Below are 21,365 nucleotides of genomic sequence, written 5' to 3'. Positions count from 1 at the left end.
ACTTGCAGTAGTCAGAATGACGACCCCCAAAATATGTGCACTGTCAATCTGGACCCTGTTACAGTGTCCTGTACTCCCAAAAGGCTGTGCACATGGGGGACATCAAGCCACTGGAGGTCTCCCTGGTGTCCAGGTGAGCCCAGTCTGATCGCACGAATCCTTTGAGCCACTGACCTTGATGATCTTCAGCTCCACTCACAGATGACTGCCCAGTGTCCCAGCCCCGTTTCTTAGGCAGCTTCTCCCTGCCAGAGCCGCCAAAGGTGCCGTTTGTGTTACCTCTCCGAGTTCCCATGGTTATAGGCTGATTCCAGTGTGTCTGTGCTCTTGTGTTGGTCTGATTGTTCCTGCATTAGCACAGTACTGTTTTAATTATGAAGGTTTTAGAGTATGTTTCAGTGTCAGATAAGGATAGTGTTTCCTTGCAGTTATTTTTCCTAACTCTTTTTGTTTTGAAGCTATTCTCAGATGTTTGTTTTTTCTATGTGAACATTGGTATCGGCTCATCTGATTCTAAAATTGGCTTACTTATATTTTTATTATGATTATGTTGAACTTGTAATGGTAAGTCACCTTATTTAAGAATAGGAGACATTATTACATTTGTTTATGTCTTTTTAAATGTCTAGTTTGGCACATCTCTTGTTAAATTTATTCTTGTTTTATTGTTTCTGTTATAGATGGAGCTCTGCCACCTCATTTCCTATCACTCTTTATTCCTGTGTGTGAAAGCTGTTGATTTTATTTGTTCATTTTGCTCCTTCAGTCCTCTTTCTTACTTGCTTGTCTTATCATCTGCCATTCATTATAGAATTGAGCATTCTACAGTGCTCCATTTTAAGACTGTTTTTCTCAACTGTGATTCTCTTGCGTTTTGCTCAGTGTCTCATATGGACAGTGGCCTGCTGCCTGTGATGCAGGAAACCTACATAGCTAAGCTCTTAGAAAGCGCCAGGTGAGCTGGCACCCTTCTTCAGTTCAAGAAGGGCAGATAATGGTTTTATAGAGACTGCTGAGATACTAGGACAGGAATGATCAAACTAAGGAACAGTGTGTGGGTAGGTTTTAGAGTTTGGCATCACGTGGGTGAGAGGGACAAGTATGCTGTAAATTTGAGCATCATGATTCATGGGTAGCATATATCACATTAGAAAAATATGCTGAATGGCATAGACCAGTACCAAAAGAATACAGAGAAAAAGCGCTTCATGCATTAAGGTAGAAAAGGATTTATTCATTGACTAGAATGTGTTGAACGTATGCACAGGATCATAGAAATCTGGGAAGTTCCAACTGAAGTCAAAGTGAAATGGAGTTAACACTGAATTATTAGGTTGGCAAGTTCTTGAAGAAGACGTGTTAGGTGAGCAGAGGTTTTCAGTTATTCCTGTAGTATTTAGGTGTGTGGAATTCACAGCTCTGATCTCCACATCCTTTAATTTAATCAAACCTGTTAGTTTACCAAACCCTAGGTCAAAATACTTGAAAGAAAACTTGTGTTTATGCTGAATATTTACAGCCTTTTTTGTTATCATTCCTAAACAGTGCAGTATGACAACTACTTAAATAGCATTTGCATTGTGTCAGGTATTTTAAATAATAGAGTGGGAATTAAGCATGTAAGAGGATATATACCAGCAATATGCAGACATTATGCCATTTTATACCAGGCACTGGGGTGTCTGCAGATCTGGGGTCCACAGGGCCCTGGGGACCAGTTTCCTCAGGTGCTTAGTGACGTGGGTGGTGTAGGGAAGTGGTCTCACATGCGGCATCAGGAGTGTGAGCAGAAGGCAGGAACACATCCTCTGCCTTCTCTTGTGCACAGAAGCACCGCTGCAGGGCTTTCACAGGGGGCTTTGAGCAGACGCAATAAAAAACAAGACTCTAGAACGTCAGACTTGAAAGCAGGCCTGTCATGTCTGTCTCCAGGAGGAACAGCTATGGAGCAGGGAGATGGAATAAAGCATTCAGGGCTCTGGCTCCTGAGTCGGATGGCTTCCCAGCTACCCGTGACTGGCAATGGTGTCGGGGCTTGCGGGTCCTGGTGCCTCCTTGCTACATGTATGTTTCATCCCCACCTTCCCTTGGGCCTGGCTCCTCCTGCCCAGATCTCCTGCAGGAACGCCAGAGCCCATGCTGCTGGATGTTGGTCCCGGCCTTGCTACTTACAGCCTCTAGCAGCTTGAGCACATCACTCAGCCTCTCAGCACCTCAGTTTCTCCTTTGTATACAATGGAAACAATGTAGGGTCATTATGAAGATTGAAAAATTAATACGGTACATGCAGAGCACTTAGAAATGGAACCCAGCGCAGAATAAAAAGAGTTATCATATTAATTTTTTTTATCTTTTTAAGACAGAGTCACTATGTAGTGTGCTGGCCTTGGGCTCACTTTGTAACCCTACTTGGTCTCAAACTTGGCGATGATTCTCCTGCCTCGGCCTCCCAAATGCTGGGATTACAGGAGTGCACCACTGTGCCTGGCTGGTCATATTAATTTTTAATAGACTTTATTTTTCTGGGTGGCTTATCCTTATCTCACCAGTCACTTTGCTGCTTTGGTTCCCTCTTTGTCAAATGCTAGTGCCAAATTCAGGCTGTTATTTGTTTTCTTAGTACCTTGAAGCCATATATCTAAATCCTTAACCTAGCTGCTTTATTTCCGTAGTAATTTTCAGTATTTTTTATTTATATCCACTGGTGTGATTCTCCTAAGAAAATGCCTTTGCCAGCGTCTGTCACTTTTCTGTTTTATGTGTACTGTAAGTTTCAATTAGAATACAGGAATCCGTAGATAATTATTATAGAAATTATATTAATTTCTTTCTATATTAACTTCGCTGTTGAAAAGAGCTATATGAAAGCAGTTTCAGGCTTCCGCTTTAGTTTCTGTGGTAAAAGCATAAGGATTCCACATGTATTAATTTAATCTTCACAGTCACCCTCTGAGGGAGGCATTGTTAGTACCTTGAGATTGCAGCATTTGGTTATTTTCATAGTTGAGGAAATGCTCCCCGGCTGGTTTGCAAGGGAAGCGTGGTATTTGATATAAAACGAAGCTGGAAGTAGCCACGCCTGTGCTCCAGAACACGGAGCACTGTCTGTGGTTTGTGTGACACTGTGTCCCGTTTGGCTTGTTTTGGATGGAATGTCAGCCCGTGGTAGTTAAATGAGTAATACATACTTCATACTTAAGAAGTAATAGGTTCTCACATTGTTGAATATAAGTTAAGGAATTTTGTGTATTTTTGTAATTAAAACACAGAATTTGGCTTTAGGGTTAGAAATGGTGTTTTTAATGAATTGCCTTTCGAATGCATTGTGCTTTTCTGTTTTATCTTGAGTGGATCATAATGTTTTCGGCAGATGCAAAGCTATGGGTTACAAATGATCTTTTCTAGCTGATTCTGTAATTAAAGTGTGATTCCATTTAGAATTATTAGAGACCCCAAGGTCTGTAAGCTAAAGAAAAATCAAAATTGTTTCTGTGGCTAATTGCAGTGTTTAATATTCCATTGACAATAGTACTTGGATAGGGAGAGCCTGTAAATCTCTCGACATTCAGTACATGCTCTGTTTTCCCCAGCTCCAACAAAAAATTATCCCCGATCAGGACCAGCTGATGGCCACGGCACTCGAGTGCATCTACAGCTGCGGGCGTAGCAACCAGCTCCCCCTCTGCTATGGCATCCTGGAGTGCCTGCCACAGAGAGGGCCTGGGTAAGCAATGCCGCCCTTCCACCCGAACCTTAGCACGTTGCTCTCCCAGATGTTCAGCACAGCAGATGGCTAGAAAGTATAAAAAAGAAAATAAAATCATGAGCTACCCTATTGTCTGCTAGTAAACTCCTATTCTTTTACCAATATATGAGAAATTCTGAATTTTTAGTGTAATTATAATTGCTTTGCTATAATTGTGCTAAACTTGATAATTATCCATTTAAGCAAAAAATTCCACCACCACAACAAAGAATCCTATTAAAAATGGATTAATAGTGATTTATTTGCCTTTAAGTTGCATTTTTAATTAAGTGCTTTCTGTATTTGTAAGGTAATGGTATTTGTGATTTGTGTGTTCTAGGTCAGTCCTTATAGTAATCTTTTTAAGTAGTGATGGATGAATATAATTTTTAAATAACTTTTGTTTCAGTGGAAATTTATATAACATGCTTTTGGATTAGTTGTATGCAACTCAAATTTTATTTTCTCTTTGGAAGCAAATAACATTATTCCTCTACTCTTTAAATCTAGTACATGTTATAAACTCAGCATCTGGAGAAGAATATATGATCTTTGCAACACATAAAACAGCACTGAATGAAAAAATCCAACCTACTTTAACCATTTGTGATTCTAACCAAGTTGCTTAATTTTTCTGCTTATCAGTTTCTTCATTTACAAAAAAAAAATTAGACAAGAAATTTCTTTATTGTTTTCTGTTTCCCTTTTTCATATTGCCTTGTCTTCTTTTTTTCTTCCTTTTTTTGAGGTAGGGTCTCTCTATGCAGTTCAGGCTGACCTTGAGCTCACTTCGTAGCCCAGCCTGGTCTTGAACTCACAACAATCCTGCCGCAGCTTCCCGAGTGCTAGGATTACAGATGTGAGCCATCACGCCCGGCTCTGCCTTGTCTTCTTTCAAGAAAACTCTTTTCTTTATGAAACAAATGATAGCAATCACTTTTATAATCACTGTGAAATAATTGTTCATGTAGTCTTAATAGTACTGAAATCAGGTGAAAGATTAATGGTTAAAGATTTTTTTTTTTTAATTTTTATTTAAGGAGAAAAGAAAAGAAAGAAAAAAAAACAGTGAAGGGGTACAAGTTATACAGATTTACAGAAGAAAAAAATGCGCAGTAGGAAATCACTAGTTAATGGATTACATATTGCCATCTTAGAAATAATTGTTCCAGTTACAAAATTAAAGCTTGTAGAGTGGACATTCCAACAATGATACTGCAAACAGTTCTGTTCAATGATCCAATAAAACTCTGTGATATCATTTTCTATCTTATACATTTAAATATACATGCAGTTATATAGTTTAGAGCACTTTCTTTTCCTCTCTTTTGTACAGTGACTATTACACATTTTGGGTTTCATTGCTCCCACGGTTCGTATTGCTTTTTTGGAAGAGAGTAAAACCAAATGTGACATAACAGAACAGAATCGGTCAAGTCAAAAGGGTGGACATAATAGATAATATAAAAACATAATACAAGGTGATCAACAATGGTTACCATAATGCCTCCCGCTATTTCTAATAGAATTGCCTATATCATTAGTTGTAATACAATTGAACAAAACCGTAAAGAATAAAACCGACAAAACCAAAACATTGGAGATATTGTATGTCTTCAAAAGTAGATAAAAGTCAACGAGAATGGGCGTTATAATGAATCTCATTATCTTCTCAGCTGATGCCTAAACTTTCGAACCTGATACTATCCAGCAAAACAGAATAGAGGAACTTCAGTCAAAAACAAGATGGTGAGAGTAATACAGGGCTTCAAATCGAGATAATAGAGAGTCAAAGTGGGTTACTATATTATATCCTGCTATATTTTTCCCTTTAATTAAATGGATAAAAATAAAAAAGTAAATAATGGAGTGGAGATTGAGAAAAAAGAGGGCATAACAGCGAAACAGGGCAGATCAAAACATAACCATTTAAGCAGAATAGTGTTTCACCACCAGATAATCCTGACCCAAAAATAGTTACCATATTGACTCCCTCACTGAAGTTCTTGAGTACAACTTCATATACTGTAGCATTAAGTATATCAAAACAATGTAAAACCATTTAAGAGAATGACAGCATTATAGAGTATTTAGAATCGACTAACAGAAAATGAACAATGGTCTCTGTATAATCTCCTTGTCTTTAAAAGGTTTTTGCTTATACTATCGTACATAACAAAATCCAATAAGATACAACCTGTTTAGACCATTGGAGACAGAAGAACAAAAGCTAGATGAGACTTCAAAACAAGATGGTACTAAATCAGCATTACCTATTAAGATGTCATTTTCTCCAAAAAAAGCTATTCCTATCATCCAATCTTCTCTGTCTCATTTCTGTTGAGCTCTTTTTCTGTCAGTAGCTGTCAGTTTGTCTTCTTCATTTTGTTCTCTGCTCCATTCGTTGTGGCCTCCCTGCCACTATTTCTGGGTTCTTTGTATTTTTCTTTTTTTAGAATATCCTGCAATACTTTCTGTAGGGTTGAATTGGTGGTTGCAAATTCCCCCAGTTCCTCTTTATCCTGGAAGCACCTCGTTTTTCCATCAATTTCCAGGGACAGTTGTGCAGGATATCTCAATCTTGGCTGGAGATTATTATCTTTCAAAGCTTGAATTATTTCTCCCCATGCTCTTCGTGATTTGATGGTTTGTGAAGAGAAATCTGCTGTAATTCTGATGGGTGTTCCCTTGTAAGTGATCTGTTTCTTGTGTCTTACAGCTTTTAATATTCTGTTCTTGTATTGAATTTCTGGAATTTTTTATTATTATATGCCTGGGTGTTTCTCTGTTAGGGTTGTAGGTAGCTGGGGTCCTGTATGCCTCATACATCTGAGCATCTTTACCTTTTGCTAAATTAGGAAAATTCTCCTGGATTATTTCTGTGAGTAGCTTTTGTAGTTCACTTGTTTGTGTCCCTACTTCTTCTTTTATGTTCTTAATCCTTAAGTTATGGCTCCTCTTATCATCTTCTTGTCTTTGTATTATTGCTGTTTGTTTCTTTGTTATTTTTAAGAAGTTTTTCATTTCATTCTCCCATGTTTCAAGTCTGCCCTCCAGTTCAGATAGTCTGTCCTTAGTTTCTTTCAAGCTTTTATTCCAGTCTTGGATAGACTTCTTAATTTCTTGATAGTCCCTTTGAACCTGCTTCACATACTCAATGCTTTCTCTGTTTTCTACATCAAGCAATTCTCCCCTCTTTTTCTTTCTTCCATTCCACCATCTGCTTTTTCCTGGGTGGTGCTTAGCATTTCTCTAACTATTCTGCATACTTCTAGCTTCAGGTCATTGATAACTTCATTCCTGAATTGGTCTATGAGGCTCTCTATATGGCGCTTAATGTATATTGGTGCGGTGTCCACTATTGCCTGATTCTCAGGATTGGGGGCCGAGGAGCCTTTTTTGTTGCTTCCCTTCCCCATATTTTCTGTTCCTTATAAAATGCAAGCTTACATGGGAGGCCCGGCTTCCCTGCCTGTCAGCCACAGCCTGATCAAATTGCGCTGGCTAGTTGTTCCCGCCCACCGCTGCGCACCAGGGAATTGCGGAGGAGGCAGCCTACGCGGGAGTCAGTCGCTCCTCCGGGCCACCGTCTGGCTCTGGGATCTGGGTTAGGCCAGCCTAGGGAGTCCGCCAGCAGCGTCACTCAGGCCAGGCACTTTTCACCAATCCCGTCCGAGAGGGGAATGTGTGGCTGGAGTTGCCACCGCGCCCTGCTCTTACAGGACTGCCTGAGCCCAGAAAAACCTCCGCTGGAGTCAAACTGTGGTAGGGGGTCAGTTTCTCACTCACCTCGCCACCAGTCAGTTTTTGTGTACGCCTCCTTGTCCGTCCTGTTTCCGACTCCGTTCACAGACGCCCGTTCCCAGAGCTCGGCGCGTCTCTCCTTGCCGAGCCGCTGTGGAGGCAGCCAGCCGCCGGGCGGCGGGAAACCCAAATCGCGGTTTCCAACGGCGCGGGGTCGAGCCTCTACACCGAGTCTTTTCTGTTCCTGTTTTAGCGCCAGGACTGTATCCTAAGTTGGATTCTCTCATCCCAGTTCGTTCCTGAGTCAGCAGAGCATATCTCTACTGGTTCATATCTCCTTAGTCCGCATCATTCCTGGCCTCTGAGCCGAGCCTTTCAGAGAGCCTTCAGTAGTTGCTGTTGTCTGTCCGCCATGTTCTCCCGGAGTCCCCAGTGCCCGTTCCGGTCGCCATCTTGGCCCCAAAGTCCAATGGTTAAAGATTAATTTGCATGTTAACAGAATCTTATTCCAGAAACTTACTTTTTTTTTTGTTTCTGATTTTAAAGGTTAAAAAAAATTTGAAGGTGAAATTGGTCAATTGAGGTTTGACTGTCATTATTCTAACCAATCAAAATGGCATTCCTCATGGCCAGACCACCTGATGATATGTGCCCTGATGCAGAGTGGCACGAGTTGCTGGTTTTGCAGCATCCCTTCCAGGCAGTTGCACTGAAATTGTTCACCTGAATCTCACTAATCTATGGGCTGGGCTTCTAGTTACTACAGAGAATAGAAGATCACATTTTATAACACCATGAAGGAAGCAGCAAGTGCAGAATGCAGGTTCTATAAGTTACTTGATCTTCTTTGCTATAGAAAGTTAGTGACAGTTAGGAAACCAGATTGTTGGACAGGTGTAATTGCAAAACAAAGGAGTCCAAAGGGATGCAGTCCCTTTCTAATTTTTTTTTTTTAAGGAGAAAAAGAAAACAGCAAAAGGGTACAAGTAATACAAAATTTAAAAAATAAACAGTAAGAAATCACTAGTTAATAGATTACATATTTTCATCTTAGAAATAGTTGTTCAAGTTACAAAATTAAAGCATATAAAGTGGACTTTCAAACAGTGAGAGTGCAAACAGTTTTGTTTAATGATCCAAAAAAACTCAGTAATATGGTTATCTATCTTATACACTTAAACAGTTATAACTTATGCAGTTATAACCTTTAGAGCACTTTCTTTTCTTTTCTTTTGTACAATGACAATTATACACTTTGGGTTTTATTACTCCCACAGTTCTTACTACTTATTTTGAAGAGAGTAAAACCAAATGCGACATATCAGAACAGAGTCCGTCAAATCAAAAGGACATAATAGATAATGTAAAAACAAAATACAAGGTGATCAACAATGGTTACCATACTGCCTCTTGCTATTTTAAGAATTGCCAGCTATAATAAAATTGAACAAAACAGTAAAGAATAAAACCAAAGCATTGGAGACATTACAGGACTTTAAAAGAAGATAATAGTCAACCAGAATGGGCGTCATAATGAATCCTATTGTCTTCACAGTTGTTGCCTATACTTTCGAACTTGGTACTATCTAGCTAAGCAGAATAGGGGAAAATCAGTCAAAACAAGATGGTGAGGGCAATACAGGATTTCAAATCAAGTTTAGAGGAAATCAAAGTAGGTTACTATAATGTATCCTGCTATTTTTTATTTATTTTTCCCTTAATTAAAAAGATAAAAATAAAAAAGTAAATAATTAAAAAAAGGGAAGATTGAGATAAGAGAGGGCATAACAACAGAACAGTGCAGGTCAAAACATAACCATTTAAGCAAAATAGTGCTTCACCACAAGATACCCTGACATAAAAATAGTTACCATAGTGTCTCTTTCCTTGAAATCTTTGAGTATAACTTCTTATACTGTAGCACCAAACATATCAAGACACTATAAAACCATTCAAAAGAATGACATTATTACAGGGTATTTAGAATCAATTAACAGAAAATGAACAATGGTTTCTGTATAATCTCCTTGTCTATAAAAGTTTTTGCTTATATTATTATATATAATAAAATCCAATAAGATACAGCCTTGTAAGACCGATGGAAACAGAAGAATACAAGTTTGATGGGACTTCAAAACAAGATGATACTAAATTAGCACTAGCTATTATGATGTTTTGTTTTCTCCAAAATAGCTGTTCCTACCATCCAATCTTCTCTGCCTCATTTCTGTTGAGCTCTTTTTCTGTCGTTTGTTGTCAGTTTGTCTTCTTCATTTCGCTTTCTGCTCCATTCATTGCGGCCGCTCTGCCACTATTTCTGGAATCTTGGTATTTTCCTTTTTTAGAATATTCTGCAGTGTTCTCTGTGGAGTTGAATTGGTGTTTGCAAATTCCCCTAGTTCCTCTTTATCCTGGAAGCACCTTGTTTTTCCATCAATTTCTAGGGACAGTTGTGCAGGATATATCAATCTTGGCTGGAGGTTATTATCTTTCAAAGCTTGAATTATTTCCCCCCACACTCTTGGTGTTTTGATAGTTTGTGCTGAGAAGTCTGCTGTAATTCTGATGGGTGTTCCCTTGTAAGTGATCTGTTTCTTGCCTCTGATGGCTTTTAATATTCTTTTCTTATATTGGATTTCTGGAATTTTGATTATTATATGCCTGGGTGTAGTTCTGTTTGGGTTGTAGGTGGCTGGGGTCCTGTATGCCTCATACATCTGAGTATCTTTACCATTTGCTAAATTAGGGAAATTCTCCTGGATTATTTCTGTGAATAGCTTTTGTAGTCCATTTGTTTGTGTCCCTAATTCTTCTTTTATGTTCTTAATTCTTAAGTTATAGATCCTCTTATCATCTTCTAGCCTTTGTATTGTTGCTGTTTGTTTTTTTGTCATTTTTAAGAAGTTTTTCATTTCATGCTCCCACATTACAAATCTGCCCTCCAGTTCAGATAATCTATCCTTAGTTTCTTTTAAGCTGTTATGTCAGTTTTCGATAGAGTTTTTAGTTTCCTGGTAATCTCTTTGAACCTGCTTCACATATTCTATGTTTTCTCTATTTTCTCCATCAAAGAATTCTCCCCTTTTTTTCTGTTCTTCCATTCCACCATCTGTTTTTTCTTGTGTGGTGCTTAGCATTTCTCTAACTATTCTGCTTATATCTTGCTTCAGGTTGTTAATAACTATGAGGCTCTGGAGATAGCACTTTATGTCTATTGGTGCCGTGTCTGCTATTGCATGTTTCTCAGGATTGGGGGCCAAGGACCCTTTCTTGTTGCTCCTTCTTCCCATCTTTTTTTTTCCTTTTATACAAGTGTATATAGGAGACCCAGTTTCTTTCTTTGTCAGTTACAGTTTGTTTGAATTGCGCCAGCTAGGTGTTCCTGCCCACTGCAGTGTACTAGGGAGACACAGACCTGGGCAGCCTATGCTGGGCCCGCCCCTCCAGGTCAACCTACCGAAGGCTTCACTACTAGGGTGCACCTCCAGGCTCTGGGACCTGGTTTGGGCTAGCTTACTGGCTCTTGGTCAGCGGTGTCACCCAAGTCAGGCACTCCCCACCAATCCCGCTTGAGAGGGGAATATGTGACTGAGGTCACTGCAGCGCCCTGTTCTGGCTAGTCTGCCCAGTCCCAATAGTAGGAAGCTTTGCTGAAGCCTCCTACTCTATGGAAGTGTCCCCGATCCGCTCACTCACCACAGGTCGATGCAGGGCTCCTGGCCGTTCTCGCTCTCAACTCCATTCACCGCTTCCCACTCTCAGAGCTTTCGTGCCTCTCTCCTTGCTGTGCTGATTGGTACGCAGCAGCGGCTGCAGGAAATTCAAATCGCGGCTTCCAGTGGCACGGGCCCCAGCTTCTGCACTGAGACCTTATTGTTTCTGTTATATCACTGGGATTGCGTTTCCAGTTGGTTTCTTAGTGTAGTTTGTTCCTGGGTCGGCAAAGTATATCTCCCCTTGCTTAGGACTTCTCGCCCGGCACCATTCCTGGATTTTAAGTGCAGTTTCTTAGAGAGCCTCCAAAGCTGCTGCTATCTATCTGCCATGTTCTCCCAGAAGTCCCCTTTCTAATTTTTAAATATGATGCATAAAAAAGTTGAGGTCAAGCAGCTGTAAAGTTTATCATGGATATTAGATGGTTACCTACTTTATCCTTAAAAACATCTTCAAAAGAGCAGATACTTTGATGGATAATTTTTCATCTTTGCCTGCCTCCTTTAAAATATGATGCTCATGTTTGTTGATTTTTCAATTTTAGATCACTGTTGACTTCCTTTTCAGAAATCCATTCTCTTCTCCATTTCTATTCCTTCTATCACTTTTAAGTTAAGAAAAAATAGAAAGAAAGCATGGGCCTTTGGTAAAGGCAAAGCTAGATGGTGTGTGAGATTGTGCTGAGTCCTTCTGCCTGTCTCATTCAGCTGGGGACCTGACACAAGGGAAGATGAGTGCAGGCAGACCCAGCATCTTTGTTACTGTGCAGATGTGACCAGTCACAGGTTGCCACTGGCAGGGGGCCAGCAAGACTCCGAGAACCGAGGCCTTAGGTAGACAGAGAGGGGCAGAAAAAGAGAGCGCATCAGTGCGGCTTTGTAACAGGGTCACCTCCCACCGCATAAAAGCATCCCACTGTCCACGGCATGGCTGCATTCAGGGTTCCCTCCCAACAGCACCCAGTGAGCCGCAGCGGTTAGCAGTCCTTCCTCAGTGGCCTGGAGGGAGCCCAGTGCTTCCTCCAACGGCATGATGCCTTCTCTTGTTCCTAAATCCATGGGGTGAAACCTTTGACTTCCAGCTCCCATCTGGAAGGGACAATCACTGTTAAAAGTTTCCATCTGGCTGAAAAGTCTTTAGGTGTACACTTACGATTGCAATCACTGTGATGGAAATACACTGTGTTCTTCACTATGTGTGACGAATGCTGCAGAATGATAATGTGAAACCCTCGACTACAGAGTGAGTAGTTCATTGCAAGTCATGCTGGTGAATGCCCTGTTGAAGGCCATTAGTGGACTACTCGTTTAGCCCTGTGGCTCAGGGTGAAACACGGTTCAGAAAGACAGCATAGTCTGTGTAAGCCGCACTCACTAGCATCTTGCAGAACTAACCAGGGCAGACTGACCATTGTAACAGTGAGGAGGCATTGTGTTTACATTAGGGCATTAACAAATGCCCAAATCTGGCACAGATTTTTACTGGGGCTTTGTGTTAACAGACCCTGAGGCCTTGCTGGAATTCAGCTGGCGGGTTCTCAGAAGCCAGTTAGGGCCAGAGTGTCTCCCTTGGGAACCAAAGGGCCACTTGCAGCTACTGCTTTTTCTGCAAGTAACCTGCTCAGGGCGGTGTTCCTGGGACACCTGCCCTGGGACAGTCTGTTTGTTTGTGGCCTCTGTCTTGATACTGGTTCTGAGTCTGCTGCCCAGGCTTCCTCTGGGGTTTGATTTTTGTGTTCACAGCCTCTCCGACGTCTCTGCTGCTCCCTGGTTTTTCACGGCCAAGGCAGCTGTGGGTGGCAGGGCACCCTGAGCTGTGTGTCCACAACCCCAAGGACACCATGGGAGTGCACGGTGGGGCTGCAAGGCCTAGGGGAAGGCCAGTGGCAGGACCGTGTATCCCCATCCGCCTCGCTGGCGGCCAGAGCAGCAGGGATCAGCAGTGGGCTTGCCCTGTGCTGCTTGTGAGGAGATAAAATGACAGCAGCTGATGCATAATTCTTTTTGGCCTCAAAAAGTGGCAGTAGAGCATGTCAGGAAACACAGCTCCCCGTCTTATGCGGTAGGCATTGTTTTGCTCCAGGCTCTTCCATCTCCTTCTGCTGCACATGCAAACTGTGGAGTGGACTTGCACAAGCCTGACACTGCCCTGCAGTGTAGCTGTGTCACGGGTGAAGAGTTGGAGAAATGTCATTTCCCCACTTATAGGAGCTTGTATTTTATCAGAATTAATTTTAATTTTCTCTTCCTTTATTCTTTAGTAAGAAGACACAAGCGACCTCAGCTCTTCATGACATGGTGGACCAGCTGGAGCGGATTCTTAGGTGTGGGTAGGGGCTGTGTCAGCTTTCTTGGACCTGGTCCGGGTGGCTGTCCTTCACCTTGCCGTGGTGTAGTGGCAGTGAGAGGCACATGTTCAGATCTGCCTTCGCCATATGCTGGTGGAGCGGCCTGTGAAGCCGGGGTTTCCTTTGCTGTAACAGCTCACTCAAGAGAATCACAGATTTATATGCGAGCCAGCATTTAAGCCCCTCACAGGAAAATTTAATTTCTGCAGCAGTTGCTGCAACTATAGGGCACACTTTTTTTTGTTGTTGTTGTTGCACTCGTGCCTTTTGGGGGACTCATGTTTATCAACTACTTAGATGTTCTGGACTGTCTAGAACCTGCCTATAACTAGTTTGAGGTTCTTCACCGTTATAGTGAAACTGAGCTTGCTGTCTGGAAGACTGAAATAGTCCTCATTTGACATTTAGGAAATCTAAAGTTGTTTGTTTTAGTTAATTTATGCATACAAGTATATTATCATTATCATTATTATTATTTTAGTACTGGATAGTGAACTCACGACCTTGTGCTTGCCAGGCAGGCATTTTATGCTGCTGGGCTAAATCCCCAGTCCTAGTGTATTATTTTTAAGTATCATAAATAAAAAATTAGAATTAAAAACTCTATTCTATATAGCTATACAAATTATACATAACATAGCTTTTGTACCAGTAATGTGTATAGTACAATACAATTTGGAGTTCAGTAAACAAAGCAATTTTATTTGCTTGATGAAGGTTTGAAAACATTGTGAGTTGTATTTAAGGAAACTGAGTGTTTCTGTGTTTCACAGTCTGAGCACGTGGAGAAGGAGCTCTTCATTTCCCCAGGACTTCTGTTCATTGCTGGCCTGATTCTTGTTACTCTGCTGTGAAAATGCTGTGTATGCCTTTTCCTTATGAATTGGCTCATCCCGCCCTGCTCAGCACCCCAGCAAGCCCCAGTGTCTCTTGAGTGATGCTTAGTGGTTGAGTCAGTATGGTCATCATGCACAGGTCTGAAAGTCACCTGGACCCCTAGGGATCCAGAGAGCTCAGCAAGACCTAGAGAAACACAGGCATGATTTACTTCACTGCATCCCCATGACCAGGGCCCATCCTGATGATCACGTCTGTAGCTCAGTGAGACAGTCATGTCCTGCCATAGGTAGTCATTGCTCAGTGTAGTATGATGACATTTTAGAATAAGAGTTTTCACTGGGCGTGATCCCAATACTTGGGAGCCTGAGGCAGGAGGATCTCTATGAGTTCGAGACCAGCCTGGGCTACAAAAGTGAGTTCAAGGCGATCCTAAGCTATATAGTGAGACTCTGTCTCTAAAAACAAAATAACCCCTCTCAAAAGAAGAAAGAAAGAAAGACCAAAGAGAGATTTTATTCTTGTTTCTTCTCATAGGCACACATAATGGTAAATATTTTCTTATGCATAACATCAGGTGAAACCTATCTTGGCCGAGTTATGAATCTGATCGCTTGCCCTGTCGAGGGCAGTTCCTAAGTGGTGAGCTTTGGTGAGCTGGCCCAGGGTGTGTGATCTCACAGTAATGGGATGGGAGGTCTTGGAGACCCTGAGACCTGGGATATGTGGCACACTGGCATTTTTATACTGACTGACTGTTCTTGGGGGTGATGGAGCCAGCTGAGTGGCCAGGCTTTTCACCTTTGAGATGCTCTGTTCCCTGCTTTTCCAGCTGCCTTGTGGCCTTGTTTGTAGGTGTGAAGTTAAAACTGGGTATCAAAATTATCCATTTGACTTGTTTTACTGACTGGTGCTTTGAGAACAGAGAATTTATGAAAGGTAATTTTTGAGACAGACACATCATCCTTTAAAGAATATGTTATTTAGTCCAGGAATATATACAAAAGACAAAAATGAAAACAAAGCTTTGTAAATGGAAACGTTAGAAAAGTAAAAGCAGAGAAGGGAAATGGGAATACGATGGCTATCATCATTATATATGGCAGACATGTACTAATAAAGTAAATAAGATTTTAAAATTAAAAGTAATGCCAGTAGGGAAAAACAAGATTTGATTTGTAATTATGAGCCCTGTTGTTAGTGAGAATTAATGTAATACATGTGTGAAGTCGTGTTGTAATGTATGATACCCTAACCCTAAAAAGTACCAGACACCAACGTATCACTTAGATGCTTTCAGCTTCTTGACTATCTCTGTTTGGCAGCAGGATTTTTACCAATTCCTCTTGCACTTGCAGCGTGTCAGAGCTTCTGGAGAAGCATGGACTGGAGAAGCCAATTTCCTTCGTGAGAGACACGCAGTGCGACATGGAGGAGGCGCGCAGGCTGATGGTGAGGCTGGCCAGGCACACAGGCCGGAAGTGAGTTCCTGAGCTGCTCGGGCGCGAGGGGGTCCGGGTTCAGCGTTGCTTTGTTCTTCTCCAGCCCCGTGGGTGAATTAAAGCTGGCGAGTGAGGGGCCGCGCCTACTGGGGTGGGGGCTCCATTTGGTCAGTCGTGATGTGTGTGAGCGCAGACTTGCACAGGTGTGCTGCACAGGCACACCTGCCTCCCTCCGTGCCCCTCTTCTTTCTAATCCCCCCTCCCCCTGCTGTACCCTGTTGTCATCAACCTGACCTCCCAGCTGCCACCACAGATCTCTTCCCAGCCCTTCAAGCACCGCTTCACATCTTCTGGGTTGGTGTGAGTGGATGTTGTTGTTTCATTTGGCTTCTGATGCTCAAAGTCATTGTTTTCATCCATGTCATGTCATGAATCAGTGGCTTCTTGCTGAATGATATACAGATTTATCTCACCTGTGTTTAAGGACAGTGGGTTGTTTTAGGCTTTGACTTTTACAAATGCAGCCCCCATGACTATTTGTGTGTCAGTTTTTATGTGGGCTCGTGCTCGCCTTTCTCCCGGATAAGCCCTGTGTGCAGAGTGCGGGGGTGGGGGTGGGGTGGGGTGGGGTGGGGGGGTGGTCCTGTGCGTGTGAGGAGCAGCAGCAGCAGAACCGGCCCACTGCTCTTCAAGGTGTCATCCATTTCCCTCTGTGACTGGCCTTGAGGAGAGTTTCAGTGGCTCCATGTCCTCATCTGCACCCAGGAGTGGTCAGTCAGTCTCTTAAGGGTGGTGATTTTCATAGGTGTGTAGTGACCTTCGGGTTTAGTGTTAACTGCATTTCTATAATGATGAGGGAGCTCCCTCTCTAAGCACATCTCCAGCTGCATTTGTTCTTTGCCCATTCTCAAAAGCTGGACTGTTTGCATTCTTATTGAGCTGTGAGTTTGCTTGTGCGATCACTGTCTTTGTTCCTTGCTACATAAGTGCTTTGGAGCTATTCCTTCCCTTTATTCTTTGCTCTGACCTGTGTCTTTTAAAATTGTACTTAAAAATCGAATTCTTTTTCGTTTGCTCTTTTTTAATAGTGCTTTTGTTAATCTAGAAATGTTTGCCTTTAAGCTTTTCTAGCAAAATTTTTAGTTTTATACTTATAGATTCTTAATCCACTTTGAGAGTTAATTTTCTTTATTGCTCAAAATACAGGTTAAAGGTTTTTTCCTGTTTGAATAGTCCCACACCATTTCTTGAAAATGCTGTTGCCTTGAACTCATGGCAATCCTCGTGCCTCAGCCTTCTGAGTGCTGGGATTATAGGTGTGCACCTCCACATCTGGCCTACTTTTGCATTTTTATTCTGCTCCATTAATTTATTTGTCTTTCTTCCTATACTTTACTGTATTGGTTTTTGTAGGTTTATAGTAAGTCTTGAAACCAGGCAATATTAGACTCCTGACTTTGTTTCCCATTTTTATATTTGTTTAGCTTCCCACAACCATATGAACTTTAGGATCAGCCTGTCAAGTGTTGTCATCCAGGATTTTGCAGGGATCACTGTAGTCCAATTTCAGGAGTATTTCTTTCCCATAGCATTATTCATTTTTCCACTCCGTGAACACGGCATGCCTTTCCATTGACGTGGGCCTTTCATTTCTTCTGATGATTTTGTGGTACGCAGTGTGCATGTCTCAGGCTCATTTCGTAACATTTATCGCCTGTTGAGTCAGCTATGAGTGGAATTGATTTCTTCTTTTCAGATCCGTTATTCCTACTGTACATATTATTAGCTCAGGTAGTTTTTCTGCAGTCCTCTTATCCTGAGTATGGAGAGCTGCCTGTGTGTGGGATTGGGGTGAAGGGAGGCTGCAGAGTAGCAGGTTGCACAGGACAGTGTGTGTCTGTCACCAGGGCTGAGCTTGTGGCCTCCTTCACAGCCATCACTCACTTCTTGTTACTTTATAGAAACAAATTTGATACTGTGTCCTCTTTGAGGTTTTCCCCATTCACACTGTAACACGGGCTCATAATATTATATTAATTTACTCATTCTCTTTATCATGAAGTATTTCATTTTGTGACTGTAACATGTTGTGTAACCTGTAACAGTTTCAGACTGTTTCTCAAGTTTTGCTTGTTATTACTATTTCTGCTGTGAATCATTTTGTACTTAACCACCTTTTATTTTTAAATTTTTTTCATTGTTTTGAGACAGGTCAGGCTTGTAGATCAGGCTCACTTTGAACTTTGTGGCTGTAATCCTCCTGTCTTGGCCTGCCAAATGCTGGGATCGCAGGCTTGTGCCATCACACCAAGCAGTGGTCTTTTAATACATTTATGTGCTTTTCTTGAATACCTGCCTACAGTAGGTAGAACTGCTGAGTTAGAGAATATCTCTAAGTTCGACCTTAGGAGATTGTGTGTGTGTGCATCCCTCCAAGCAGAGGCAGAATGAGTGTGACCCCACATGGAGCAGTTTCCTCTCTGCATCCCTGAGGATCCCAGCACATGGGTGCACTTGAGTGGGTGGCATCTGTGTGGAGACTTTGTTCAGTCCTAGCATCGTGACTGAGGCAGAGATGGAGGTCAGAGAAAATTTCCTGGGTCCTTCAGTAAAGATATGTGAAATAAACCACTTTCTCATTTTTATTCTTCACTATCCTTAGGGTGCTCAGTGTTTTTAACAGAGTGTGTGCAAAGATAGTAAACTTTTAAAAACTAGAACATTTGTATCTACATTGACTTTTGTCTCTTGGTTGTCATCATCTAAAGTAGTAATTTATCCTAATGAAGTTAGCAATTTTGCTGTTTCTTTTTGGTACTTCCTTTAGAGCCTGCTAAAAGAGAGACAGGGAACCTGAAGGCATTGGTTAATATTCACGTTTCTTAATCACACATTTACTTGTGAAGTTTTGTTCACATCCCTGTGTGCATGTTTTGTGAACTATAGATTTTGACACAAATGGCTTTGCCTTGATGTCATTCTTGATGCGAGGCTCATGAGTAAGAAAGAGATACAGTGCTTCTGGTCAGGCTGGAGAGATTTCCAGCTTCTCACAGATGTCTCAGGGGCTCCCTAAGCACCAATGGACCACCCTGCACAATAACTAGCAATGAATCTGAAGGGCATTTCAAGGTAGGCGCTACCACAGTGCTCAGTGAGCAAGCCAGCATGGTCGGACCTTGTAGTTTTGTAGTAGCAAAGCTCAGAGGTGGGCACTATGATGGCAGGGGTGGGGATGTTGACAAAGGTGCTGATACGAGAGGGCCATCGGCATCTGCAGTGGACAAGAGCTGGCTCAGGCTTCCAGGTGGCCGCAAGAAGCTTCCATCCTCGGTCTGTCACAGGGAACCTTGGGGAAACCCCCTCGCCTTAGGCAAGAGTGCTATACGTGTGGGTTCACAGGCCCAGGGTGAAATAATCAGGACTCTGCAAGAGAAAATTGAAACATACAGTGTATGTTTGGTTTTTAGGGGTTTAGCATTACAGTTTAATCTAAATTTAAAAAAAAAAGGGCTAAGGATTTAGCTCAGTGGTACAAGTGCCTGTCTTGCAAGCGCGCAGTCATGAGTTTGATCGCTGGTACCCCCCAAATAAATAAATAAATAAATAAATAAATAAATAAATAAATTTTTAAAAAGAAAAGTCAAGTACTCCTAAAGCAGCATGATCCCTACCTACGTGTCTTTAGGAGCTCGCTCTGCGTCTTCTAGGAAAGCCTGTGTGACTTTTCTCTCTGCGATTTGCTACTGCTCTGTGCTCTGACCTTCTCTCCTGCGCCTGCCCAGCTCCCAAAGAGTGACAGTGCCCAGCTCCCAAAGAGTCCCCTAGCCTTGAAGATGCTTAGTGACACAGGAGCCTTACGTCTGCCCCACTCCACCCCACCCCATGGCAAGGTCATGGCCTCCACACTCTGCAGGGACATTCACTCAATAGCTCCATGATATGCCTTCACACACCTATAACCAGAGGGTTCTACTGCTTTAGGCTGCTCTGCAGTCGCTGTGCCACTTATTCATGTTTGCGTGATCGTGGGCTGCTCCTAGTGGAAGGCCTGTGGGTGCTGCAGTCTCCCACCCTTCCGCTCAGTGCATTCCCATGCCTGAGGATCCCTTGCCTGAAAACGGGTGAGAATTTTGCCCCCCTTCAAAGCAGCCCACTGGAAATGAGCCCTGATTGTTTTGTGTATGTGCTGTGGCTGGGCCTTTGAGGCTCCAGTCTTCTACTTATTCTAATCTGTCCTAAATTCAGGTTTTACCATTTTGAGTGCAATATTGTTTCTCCCTGGAAAATGCAGTTCCCCTCCAAAGCTGCGGCCAACACTGTTTGTGTTTAGGAATCTCTTTGTGTAGGACAAGCCCCTTGCTTAATTTCTTTGAGTTCTGCTCTTGATTCTTATTTACTGACTGTGTTCTGAAAAGGGCCATTATAAATAATGTGTTATAATTTATTTTAATTAGAACCTCCGCGCAGGCAGCCATGTGTGTGAACACATTGCCGCCATCTGTCCCTGTGTCGATGGCTCCCAAGGAGCAGCTGTGCGGAGAGACTTGGATTCAGTGAGATGGTGCCTAGCTCTGACTTGATCAGGCTGCCTGGTCAGGCTCGCTGTGACTTGCCTGCCGCACACCGGTCTGAAGGGGCCTCCTAAAGAGTTCAACTACCCAGGTCACAGTAGGGGAAACACTGGATTATTCTAGCATACTCGCAAATCTGTCCATTTGTTTTATATATTTGCATGTTGGTGAATCATTTTCTCTTACGCCTTATTGCATATGGAGCAAGAGTAAATGTGTTTTGTGTAATATAAAATGCTGTAGGCAAGTGAAGCATGTGCTTATTAAACACTTCAGGCGATTCTGGGCACAACGGCATGTTCTTGTAGCTCCAGGTACTTGAAAGGCTGAGTCAGGAGGATCACTTGAGCCGGAGAGTTTGAGGCCGGCCTTGGCAACATATTTAGAGCTTATATCCAAGTCCAAACAAACAAACAAGAAAAGTTGGGAGGAAAAATCCTTGAAATTATGTTTTCCAATACTTTTCCCATAGTAATAACTATTATAGACACAGAGGCTTTGACTTTATTTTTAATGCACAGAAGTGGTAATGTTTTGAAAGATATTTCATAGGTAAAAGAAAGACACATCTATGAAGAAGCACCATTTAGTTGGTTATGGCAAACACAGAATAGAATCAATCTCCTCCTTTTGAGCGTTGAATTTCATAGTTGTGGAGAAGTTGAGGACTGTGCAGGAGACAGGGACGATGGTCTCAGCCTTCCCAGGCAACAAGGGCACACAGAGCTGTGACCACCCTACCCCTCGCCTTTGTCACCATGCTTGGAGCTTGGGAGGCACACAATGTTTGCAGCTAGACTGGTTCACAAATGTTGGGTGCTTAATATGACCCAGAAAAACCATATCTCTTTACAGATTCTGGAACGAGTTACTGCTTGTAATTCAGAAAAAGGGAATCTGAAACTCTTAGCTGACTTTTTGTTTCGGAGAGTCTTCCTGCAATGCCTGTGTTTGACCAGAGT

General features: G+C 42.2%; 1 protein-coding gene across 10 annotated transcripts in view; it reads left to right on the top strand.

Moving 5' to 3' along the window:
• Nbas (NBAS subunit of NRZ tethering complex) overlaps nt 1-21,365 on the top strand; it is a 222,990-nt gene that overhangs the window by 92,523 nt on the left and 109,102 nt on the right. For all 10 annotated transcript variants that reach the window (XM_063254316.1, XM_063254312.1, XM_063254314.1 and 7 more), the window contains 3 exons: nt 3,591-3,724; nt 13,464-13,526; nt 15,746-15,868. In XM_063254316.1, coding sequence (XP_063110386.1) covers nt 3,591-3,724; nt 13,464-13,526; nt 15,746-15,868 — 320 coding nt within the window. The remainder of the gene's footprint in view (nt 1-3,590; nt 3,725-13,463; nt 13,527-15,745; nt 15,869-21,365) is intronic.

The sequence above is a fragment of the Cavia porcellus genome, unplaced genomic scaffold, assembly GCF_034190915.1.
Source record: "Cavia porcellus strain 051 isolate PalLab524CR breed Dunkin Hartley unplaced genomic scaffold, mCavPor4.1 scaffold_8, whole genome shotgun sequence".
Lineage (NCBI taxonomy): Eukaryota > Metazoa > Chordata > Mammalia > Rodentia > Caviidae > Cavia > Cavia porcellus.
The sequence above is the reverse complement of the archived record's forward strand: the minus strand, read 5'-3'. Positions and strand labels throughout refer to the sequence as shown.